The following is an 11,377-nucleotide window of genomic DNA, read 5'->3' as shown; positions in this document are numbered from 1 at the left end:
CTCTTCTTCCTCCTCCTCTTCCTTCTTTCTCTGCTCCTCCTTTCTTCCTCCTCCTCCCTCCTCCCTCCTCCTCCTTCTCCTCCCTCCTTCTCCTCCTCCTCTTCCTCTTCTTCTTCCTCCTCCTCTTCCTTTTCCTCTTCTTCCTCTTCTTCCTCCTCTTCCTCCTCTTCCTCCTCCTCCTCTTCCTCCTTCTCCTCCTCCTCTTCCTCCTCCTCTTCTTCCTTCTTTCTCTTCTCCTTCCTTCCTCTTCTTCCTCCTCCTCTTCCTTCTTTCTCTGCTCCTCCTTTCTTCTTCCTCCTCCTCCTCTCCCTTCTTCCTCTCCTCCTTTCTTCCTCTTCCTCCTTCTCTTCTTCTAATTTACTTTTATTGAATGAGCATTGGTGTTTTGCCTGTCTGTATGCCTGTGTGAGAGTGTCAGATCTTGGAGTTACAGACAGTTTTGAGCTGCCATGTGGGTGCTGGGAATCGAACCCAGGGCTCCTGACTGCTGACCACCTATATTCACAACCCCTTGATGGCTTCTAAATCTTTCAATGCCACTGCTAGTTTCCTTTGTTGAAACAAGGTCACCCTGTTTCTAAATTCATGACCATCCTTGGACTTGGAGGTGAACACAACTATATCCATCCGGCCTCTTGCTAGGTCTTATCCATACTCACATGCTTAACTAAGATTTTTTGAGGGGCAAACTCAATGTATCCGTTTTTCTGACAGGGCAATAGATGTACAAGAGAGAAATCCATGCATCTGGCTGGTCTGGCTACATAATTTGGGAGGGGGCAAAATGAAAATGTGGGACTCCTTATTAATAAAAGCAGCCATAACCTGGAGAGATAGCTCAGGGGTTAAGAGAACATACCGCTTTTGCAGGGGTTTCCCAGTACTCGTGTCTGGTGGCTTCCAGGGCAGGGGGGATCCAACACCTTCACACACATGCAAACCTATATGCACACAGACTCATACACACACTCATAATTAAAAGTAAAAATTTAAAAGGCAGACATTTCCAGCTTGTCACAGTGCCTTTAATTTGGCAATGTTATCAGTCCAAATTCAATTTATTATCATGATTCTCACCATTCACCTTTATATTATATGATACCAGATTCAGCTGGTAAATTGGATATTTAACATGTACATGGAATCACCCCAAGCTGTGTGCTGCTTTTCATGGCTTGTCTCAGCAGGGCACCACGTTGGTCTGAAGAGACTGTTGGACTCATGGTGAAGAGTACAGAAGCCCCTTGTGCTTGGAGCTGCCTGCCGCGGTGTTCCCTCAGACCCCTCTAGGCACTAGGGTAACTTGGGGCACCCATAAGCACTGATAGTCACTGGGCCAGCACCATGTCCAATGTCTCTCCCTGCCCCAAAGCCTTCTATCTGGACCCACGGCAGGTGGATGACGCTGAAGATGTGCCAGGCACCTGGATGAGATAAGAAATAGACTCATCCACATGGAGTTCTCCTAGGGAGTGTGCACGACTCCTACAGCCTGGGGGGGGGGGGCACTGCAGCCACCAAGACTCGCCCCAAAATATTGGGGTCATATGCACTTGGTGATGCTCTACCCTCCCTGTCTTAATCTCTACCTTGGGGGCAGGTTGGATGCAGTTTTGGGGGGCTGGGATGCTGTGCTGATTGTAGATAGGCTACTGAGTGTGGAGGAGTGAGCTCCTGAGACATGGACCAAGAGGTTATGGGATATCCCAAGTCCTCAGTCCTTGGCTGAGACAAGCCATGAAAAGCAGCACACAGCTTGGGATGATTCCATGTACATGTACATGGATATCCTACAAGACACTTACAAAGCTTAGATTGTTAAGAATTTCAGCTCAACTGCAGAGTCTTACTCTTTAAGTGTGAGGCTCTTCTGAGCCCAGGGCCTCTGCATCCAAGACTGTTCAGAAGTTTAGCATGCCAGGGGTCTCATCCTTCTAGATTTTACATGTAAGAGACTGCCCTCCTGCCCCAAAGCACAGCCCTTCATTCCTTTTATAGTACAGTGGATAGCTGGGAATTGCCAGAATCTCTTTTCCCAGACACTTCCTAGCTCCATTTTTCCTATTTGCTGAAAAATTCAGGGAGGGTAGGGCATGGCTTGCAGAGGCCTTACCCCAGGCTAGTGCACGGCAGGGTCTAGAATCCTAAGACCCAGTCCAGGCTGGCCAGAAGAGGCCCAGATGAAAAAAGATCAAGACCTCATCGGTCTCCCTGCCAGGTTGAGGCTGGGTATGAATGTCCATTAGCCATGGCCACCAGCATCCAGGACCAGTGTGAGAGAAACAGCACCCTTGACACTGGCAGCAGGGAAGTTCCGAAAGTCTGTTCTGGGCTCAGCCTCACAGTGGTGGTACTCCTAACTGAATGAACTGTTTCTTACAAGGTATTTGGTGGGGAAGATTGGCTGAGAAGACACCACATGGGTGAGAGGCTAGAGATGCCTTCCTCAGCAGGGCCTTACCAGCTCCCCTGAGATGACAAATGGGCCATTTCCCTGCTACTTCCCTGGGAGCAGAGACCTGGCATTCAAAGAAAAGGGAGTTCCAGCCAACAGGGATGGAGGCAATGTTTGCACACAGTGGGAGCTTTAGCACCAATGGGATGAGGCCAACTCTACTCCAGTAACTCCTACCTCTGTGGGTTCTGAGCTGAGAACTGTGAATGTTTTAGGCTGGGGCTCCGAGATCAGAGGAATGGGGTGGGAATGGAGGGTCACAAAGACAAAATCTCCAGCTTGTGCCACTGGAGGTGACACCTCTTTGTGCAGCGGAGTACCGAAGGCCTAGAGCCTACCTCTGGCTCTGCTATCAATTATCAGTAAATGCTGTTTTCCCTCCATCTGGAAACAAGAGGAGGCTGGACAGCATGGCCCTGTGGCACACACAGCTCAAAGGGTCTGTGATCTGGAGCTCACCAGAACATTCAAGATGTTCCCAAGTCAGACAGCGCTGAAGATGGAGGATGCAGATCTCTGCCTCTCCTGTCCACCCCCCCCCCCACACACACAGTGCCCTTCTCTGTGGGTCTCCTCTTTCTTCACATAGGAGTTCAGAGAGAGATGCCATAGGCTGGACCATGTGGACCACGGTTGCATTTGCAGGAGTGCCCAGGCCCTGTTTGCCCCAATATCAGACGCCCTAACATCAGTTTCTTCACTGCCTGGGAGGGGGGGTATGTATGGAGGTTGATACAAATTCCGTTTCTATCTCCCCTTTCTGCATGGGGGATAGGAAGGAGGAGGAGGAGGGCACAGAAGCCTTTGAAATGTCTCTTGCTCCACTTCCTCCCTGCTCACTGTTCTGCACGGAGCGTCCACCTCGTTCAAACCCAGAAACACTCCCGCAGTGCGCCTCTTAGCCACTCTGCAACTTTTTTCTCTTTTATGATATTTTGGGCTTCTGTTGCCCGCCAAGTCAAACCTTTTTCATAAAAAAAAAAAAAGACCCCACCCTCCAAGTCAGCCCTAATCTAAGCATTCTCCATTCCTGTCTCCCTTTCAAGGGCCATCCTGGGTGCAGAAACAGTGGCAACGGGGACCTGCCCGCCTGCAGGTGAAGAGGATTCCTGCTTACTTCCTCTTGGATCTTTGTGAATGTGGTCACGGAAATGGAGGAAAAAAGCCCGATGCTGCATCTTGAGTGTGCTTTGCTGTGTGGCTCGTGGGGATGGGTGGTGGATATCAGGCGCACTGGCAGAGGCAGCGAGGGCAGTGGCCTCTCCATGACACTTCGGGATCCTGTGACTGAGATCTGAGATCAGAAAGCAAACTGGGATGCTGGGAGGGGAAAGATTTCGGACCTCTAACCTGGAACAGAAGGGCTCTCTGACTTCCCCTTAAACCTATGCCTTTGGGGCCTAGCATATAGTAGGTGCTTACAAATATTCATGGGCCGGATGATTAAATCTGATCACAGTTCTCTTCTGAACAGAGAGGGAGAGAACAGGAAGGAGCTCCTTGGAACCACCTGGTTCTCCTCACTCTAATACCTCCCTTTCTTCAGAAACGCTGTTTCAGGTGAAAGCCAAGACATGACAATTGAGAACGGCCAGATCTCTTCGAGACTAGGCAGCCTGGTGGTCCACTTAGGGCATAAGCCATCCATTCTGAATCCTTCTCCACATGTCAAACTGCACAATGCAGAGGCCTGGGACTTCTTGAACCCTGAGCTGGGACCAGAAAGGCTGGAAAAGCTGCTGGAAGGAACCAGTGCCAGACCCCAGGGCCACCTACCCTAACTCCTGTGCTCACCTTCCACCTTTCTCATGGTGCCTGCCAGAGGACCCACATCCCTTGCCTTGGTAGAGTCTATCCTCAGATTCCATGTCTCCTTGGCAATCTGGCCAAGAGTACAGGTCTGTGTGGGCCTCTAGGGCAAGATGGTAGCTGTGACGCTACAATCCTGAGGGGCTGAGATAGAGGAAGCTTCAGGGCATCGGCCATACCTCACTCTGTGGACACCCAAAATGGGCAGACATCATCAGGAGAGGGGCAGCCTTCTCAACCAGAGAAACTGGTTAGGGTAGTGGAGGCCCCCTAGGGAAGCTGAATCTGCCTTTTCTCAGCATTCTAAGCCAGAAGCCAAAGGACAGCAGTGATAGGATTTCAGTGTTCCTGGACATGTACCTAGCTGTCCTCACAGTACTATGTCCCTCAAGGGTCGAAGGCCTTGGGACTTTCTGTACAGAGGAGCCATATAGCCAGGGCAGGGAAGGCAGAGACAGTCACCAGGGAGACTCAGTAAAGTATGCCAGCTGCTTGATCCAATGCAGGGCCTTCTTTGGTTGGCTGAGGATACCTCTGTGGCCTGGGCCCTTGGCAAAACCTTGTGGAGAGATGCTGGGGCCTGAGGAGGTATTCATTTTCAACTCAATTTGGGGGTGGGGAGGGCTCATCAGAAACAAACAGAAAAACCTGTTTCTCCCTAACAAGGGCATTTTGTGGAAAAGTCAGTTCAAACCAGAAAACTTTGGGGCATGGGAGCTGTGCTGAGCTGTGGAAAGTGCCTGGCCTCCCTCCACCCCACCTTCCTGGTTCCTCCTCAACACACCTGGGGGAGGCCCAGGGAGGAGTGAGGATGCTGCCCAGCGAGGTCCTGCCCGCAGGAAAAGCCCAGGCAGCCCCTGGTGGATGTGCAGGCTGCAGATCAATACTGATGCAGAGGCAGCTTGGCTCCTCCCTGTGCTCCCCCAGCTATTATTCATGCCAAAGGGCCTTGTTTGGATGAAGGGAAGGAGGGGTGGGAATTCACAGATTCACAGGCCCTGTACTCTGCCTGTAGCTGGTTCCCCCTCAGCTGGATGCCTCCCCCCACACCTATTTATGTAGCACCAGTAAGGAGGTGATTCAGAAGAGGGGACACACTCAGCCTCCGTGTGAGCCTGGAGCCAGGGAGGATTGGGGACGGTATAGGTGGTGTGAGCAGGGATCCCTGTTGTCCCTTCACTAGCTTCTCTTAAGGAAAGGCATGACAGGCTCAGAGTGACAGACTCTCTTGATCTTGTCTGAGCTGAGCCCACTGCCCCAACTCCTGGCTGGATCTCTCAATTCACTCTCTAGTCCTTTGCTCTAAGACCCCACCCATCTCGTTTTGGCTGTTTGCCTCTGGTAAGCTGCCCCTGACTGGAATCATAAGGGAGAGGGGCTACCCCAGGCCCACAGTGGGAAGGGTGCCCCTGGATGCCCGGGCTCCAGGTACACACTCATTTCCTGTCTGGGCTGGATGTTCCCGGCCACCCTCCACCATCACCCATCTTGGTGCAGTGCCTATGTGCTTCAGACCTGTATGGATCTGTTTACCAAGTCACTTTGGCCCATTGATCACATTACATGGATAGCTAAGCCGGTGTCACTGTTTGGGGCCTGATGCATCCCAGGCGAGGGACAGAAACATAAGCCTTGGGTCAGGTTAAAATCAGCAGGTCACAGCATAGGGTGAGGTCAGGTCAGAGGAGAGTTTCCTGTCTCAGGCAGTACCTTTCCACTGGGGGTGGCTTACCACACCATCTTTCTTCCCACTGGGAAAATGGTTCTAGCATGTCTTCTGCTGAGGCATGGAGGTCTCTCTGTAAGGGAGGTGAGTTGTCACGTGACTAATGTGGAACCCCCTGCAGATCCAGGTGCAGCTGCGATTTCTACATCCGCAGTGATCAAGGGAATCTGAGAGGAGGTCTTATACCTGCCCGGCCAGCACATGACGACTGCAGGACCCATCTCCTGGCCAGCACATGATGACTTCAGGACCCGTCTGTCCTCGGTGAGTGGTGCTCAGACCTATAGTACCCAGCAAAGAGCACACTCGTGATCTAAGGGATGGGGTGGGAGGCACTCCAGCACAGATTGGAGAAAAGGCCTCTTGTCCCTGTCTTTACCAGAGCACCCCAGTCCTGAAGGCTGTGGCTTCCACGTTACATAAGGTAAACAAATGACCTGCGGACCAGATACAGCAGGGATGTGGCAGACGACTGACTTCTGATTTCGGATGACCATGATAGGGCTTTGTTCTCTCGGGCCCCTTGAGGCTGTAGCTCCTGGAAAAGCCTATCAATTCACCGATGGCAAGCCCCAGAAACGGAAAGGGTGAAAAGTCAGTCTGTGTGCAGGGCGGCTCCTGTCGCCCCTGTCGCCCGTTAGGGAAGTTTGGGTAGCAACGAGCTGGCTGTAGAGGCTGGAGACACCCAGCACACCTTCCTAGGCCAGCAACCTGAACACACACCTGCCTTTAGGCCTCTCCTGCTTGCCTTCACTGAAGACCAGTCTCTCCCAACCACACTCTCAGCTGAAAGGCAAGGCCAGTGGCCCTTGGGCTGGGGACCCAGCACTTCCTGTCAAAGCAGCATAGGCCACAAACAACCTACAGTCCCTGGCTGTGGGACTCTCCAGATAACATTTTGCCACCTCTGTTCCCAAGTAGAGCACCCGGAGAGGCTAATCAGCTCACGGGTAAGTGATGAGGAAATCATCACTGTCCTCAATTCTCAGCTATGTAGACAAACTACTATAAATATTTATGACGGGAAATTTTATTATTTAAAAATTCCCCTCTAAATTTCCAGTAAGTCCATCGAAGAATGCCTGCCAAACAGGTTGCAAATTAAGAACAATTATTTATCTCTTCCGCATTTAAATGTAACTTAGAGCTGAAGTCATTGAAAGGGGTTAACATCAACCTTAATTAAATATTAAAGTGTGCCTGTACCTGCTGCTATTGTTGCCCCTTCGAATAAGATATAACCTATTTTTGACAAGTTTTCATCTTTCTCTGTGGAAGACACTACATGAAACCAAATCAGTGGCAAAGAGGAGAGTAATGAATAATCTATTTCATATTCCAACAGTACCCAGGGCTCGGAGTGGAAAAATATTCAGTCAGATGATGGCAAGAGGCTGCTGGGGTACCACATGACACAGCTAATGTTTAAATAATAATAATAAAAAAAGCGATAAACAAATCATTAGCCCTTAACAGTTGTTTAATGCAATTTGTTAATGAACGTAATGGCGGGGACTGATAATGAAAGACAATAAAACCATCTAAACAGGCGCCAAGTCGCTGGCCATGCGCAATTATTTCCTTGTCAAGTTTTTATGATTTAATGAGCCCCTCTGGGACTGACGGCTGTCAGTCAGTCGTGACTTTTTGACACCATTACAACTTCAAATACAGCAGCAGGCAGGCTGTTTTCCTCGGATTTGAAAATACTGAAATGATCTGACAGTTTTAAAGAAAAGATGTGCAAAAGAGAGAGAGAGAGAGGGAGAGAGAGGGAGAGAGAGGGAGAGAGAAAGACAGTGGCTCTTCTTCCTTTCTCTCCCTCCCTTCTTCCATGAGTTGGTAATCTCTGGATGCTGTTTGGTAATGAAAACCCAATCACGGAGGTCATTATCTGATGAGGTTTTTGGAGCAGGCAGGCTTTTCCCCCTCTTTATTTCTTTACTTAATGATAACCCTCAATGGGCTCGCCCCGCATGGGACGGCCAGAGCCGCACAATTTTGTTCGCCATTAATTTCAGCCTTTGAAGCTCAGGGCTCAGAAGCAGTAGCAAAGCAAACCCCCCACCAAGCTGGTTCCAAAATAAGACAATCCAGCCTGCCTGAAACAGAATAGCAAATGGCCTCGCAGCCCAGGCCTGCCCGCTGACGTCAGGCCCGCTGTATCTGCAGGCATCTGCCTTCAACACGGAACGTTTAAAACTCTTTACAACTTAAGAGACTTTAATTAAATTGCTTTTGATTCTGGAGCAGGGTTGCTTCCACTTTATTTATACCGTCAGAGAAACTGTTTAGTCGGCATGAATTTTATATGTTGAGGGCTTCCTCCTCTTCCTCCTCCCCCACAATGCTGCCATTTCGTCCCCCCCCCACCTCCCACACAGTTTTAAACAAAGGCTCCCAACTTCACAAATATTCAGTAACCGAAGTCTACATAATAGGAACCTAGAACCTTCCACACATAGACACCTGCTTCAGAGCTGAGTGCTTTTTCCCCTCCTTGGTGGGCAGGGAGGTGGGGGGGGCGGGGCTAGCGCCCCAGCTCCAGGGCTCCTCCACGTTCTTCCCATGACACCAGTAGGCGAGAGGGCCATCAAGGGACTTTCAGACCAGTTCCCACCCTCAATGGGCCTGGCCTAAGTGGGGTGTCCACTCTCTGGAGAATGTGAAATGCTGTTAGGTCAAGCCTTATAGGTTCACAGATTTCCATTCCTACGACTGAGCTGGGTCAATATCACTGTGGAGAGCCAAGAAAGCACCCAGCAGAGAGTGCCACAGAGAGGTAAGTGGCAGACACCTCCCTTACTTCTCATGTCATCGGCTTCAGCACGAACGCAGGTTTTGGTGAAGTACTTAGGGACCAGCAAGAGCCAGTGCTCAGCTCCAGCCTGCCTGTTAGGTGGCCTTGGGAAGATATAACTTGGGAGGACAGAGGAAGGTGGGAGCGACAGTTCAGAACTCAGGTATACTCTTAACTAAGCACCAGTATGTCCAAGGAGGCCACCAGAGGCCTTCATCTCCTTCACCTGCATCAACACTGCACACTGATGCTGTCTCCTTGCTTCTTAATGGTTTCTTTGATACATTTAGGATGTCCAGAATTCAGTTATCAGGATAAAAGGTTCTTGCTGAGCTTGTCCCTTTAGCTGACAGGAAAGGTAGCGCAGCTTCCAGCCCGTCTCCTCTGCTGTACTACTTTGTTCAGCCCAAACCCCGTGCCATCCCTCCAACACAGAGACTACACCTTTATTTACACAATAATAAATGATTCATCTCAACACATATAGGGCCAGCTTGTTTCCACGAGCACAAGTCCTCTGGTGGATTTTGTATTTCTTCTCTACTCTATAATGGTTCTCTTCTGAGTGTGTGTGTGTGTGTGTCTGTGTGTGTCTGCTCGAGTGTGTGTGGTGGGACATTAACTGCACCATGATCTTACTCCATGAACACAGGTGGTTAGCATTTTTTATGAAGAGAGTGGGTTGGCTTTTCAAGAGTTCAAAGCTGCCAATTATATTAAAAAGACAGTGCATGCAGCCCTGCAAGGGCCTACGGAGTCTTAAGGACACATTTGCTTCATGACTGGAGGGGAAATGACCTCAGCTTGGGAACTTTTAAACCTGATCACAAATGAACTAATTTTGAACACAATTCCCAGTTACCTCAGACAGAAAGAAATGGGAGAAAATGACGGAGTGTGCTAGAGGTTCGAATGCATGGAGAACCGAGGCAGGCTTTGCTGAACGGCTGTCTGGAAATATGCAAGTGGTTCTTGTGTAGTCGTCCACAATTCCTCATTCTTTGAAAGAGGCTAGTGGTTTTCTGTTTGTTTGTTTGCTTGTTTGCTTTCTCCTAGTGGACCCGCCCATTTTTATCACCACATGGCCCACTTCACAGCAGCAGAGGAGCCCTGCTCAGGTTCTCTGCATGACTCATGCTTGTCTTTCCGTACTGGAAGGGATGAGCGAGAACCTTCTCAGACCTGCTTGTGCTGCTGTTGACTGAGCTCTGATTAAAACTGAGAAGATACAGAAACAGGTCGGGGGAGATGTGAGGACAATTAAATGCTATGCCAATGCTCACGCTGCCAGCAAATCCTGGGGGCAGTGGCATTTGGGGTGAGGGAATATTTCTTGTCACTAGTAACCAAAGTTGGGAAAAGTGGGCACTGAGCAGCTTCAGCAAAAAAAAAACAAAAAAACTCTTGGGCAAAATATACATACATATACATACGTGTATACAAAATATACATACACATACATATATGTATATAAAATATACATACACATACATATGTGTATGCAAAATATACATACACATACATATGTGTATGCAAAATATACATACACATACATATGTGTATGCAAAATATACATACACATACATATGTGTATGGAAAATATACATATGCAATAAAAAAACAGGGAAAGGGCTAAGTCAATTCTCTGGATGAGTGACAGTGAATCTGCTCCTTTGTAACGAAGTTGCACAGGCAGGATGCTGTATTGATTATGCTGGGAAAGGGTGTGGCTGACCTGTAGCTGCTCACAGGCTCTGGCCTTTGATTTTTCTGGCATTTAATCCATGGACAGCACAAAAAGACGGTTTGGTAAAGAGAGGTACGTGACACACAGGAGCTCCTGCAGCTGAGTCATCACGGCCTCTCTCAGACCATGACCCCAGGCACACCCACAAGGCGAGGAATAACGCTACCAAAGCTATTTTGGACAGCAGATGAAGTTACCTAAAGGCATTTACCTTTACCTATAAAAAACAACAAATCTGGGCAAAGACAGACCTCAGAAAGGAAACCAACCCACATGCAGACAGGAATAGAAAATGTTTTCACACTCTCTGTGCTCAGCTCAACAGTGGTAAGGGAGAGACAGAGGGTCACTCGGGGCCTGTCAGCACGAAAGAATGATTCATGTGACCATTTTGTCTTAATTACTCAGAACGAGCCAAGATCACTGTTTATCAAGGGAGAGCAGATGCATCAGTGTCCTTTGACAAAAAAAGCGATGGCCGTCAGGATGGTGATGACCACGATGATCCCCAGGATGACGAGCAGGATGCGGTTTTGGATGATTCTGTGGGAGACAGAAGAAAAACGCACACGATGAATGAATGGTATTCTGCCAAACACGGCCCAAGCCAAGCTGGCTAAAGAAACTACAGCTTGTGAGTATGCACACACATTCAGTCTCACACACACACATATAGCCACAGCCACACAAACATACACACAGACAGATATAGACACACACACACAACCATAGCCGCACAAGCATACACACAGCCACAGCCACCACATATACAGATACAAACAGACAGACACACGAGAGAGAGAGAGAGAGAGAGAGAGAGAGAGAGAGAGAGAGAGAGAG

The 11,377-nt window shown here is 49.2% G+C and overlaps 1 protein-coding gene across 2 annotated transcripts in view; it reads right to left on the bottom strand.

Annotated features, from left to right (window-relative positions):
- Positions 1-10,725: 10,725 nt before the first annotated feature.
- The window catches only part of Vti1a (vesicle transport through interaction with t-SNAREs 1A), a 302,888-nt gene continuing 302,236 nt past the window's right edge, over positions 10,726-11,377 (bottom strand). Inside the window, exon 8 of one of the 2 annotated variants that reach the window (XM_028775164.1) lies at positions 10,726-11,080. In XM_028775164.1, the coding sequence (XP_028630997.1) occupies positions 10,987-11,080 (94 nt within the window). In that variant the 3' untranslated portion in view covers positions 10,726-10,986. The remainder of the gene's footprint in view (positions 11,081-11,377) is intronic. The other variant, XM_028775180.1, reaches the window with a different exon arrangement.

Source organism: Grammomys surdaster, unplaced genomic scaffold (assembly GCF_004785775.1).
Source record: "Grammomys surdaster isolate TR1022 unplaced genomic scaffold, NIH_TR_1.0 66, whole genome shotgun sequence".
In the NCBI taxonomy this organism is placed as follows: domain Eukaryota; kingdom Metazoa; phylum Chordata; class Mammalia; order Rodentia; family Muridae; genus Grammomys; species Grammomys surdaster.
The sequence above is the reverse complement of the archived record's forward strand: the minus strand, read 5'-3'. Positions and strand labels throughout refer to the sequence as shown.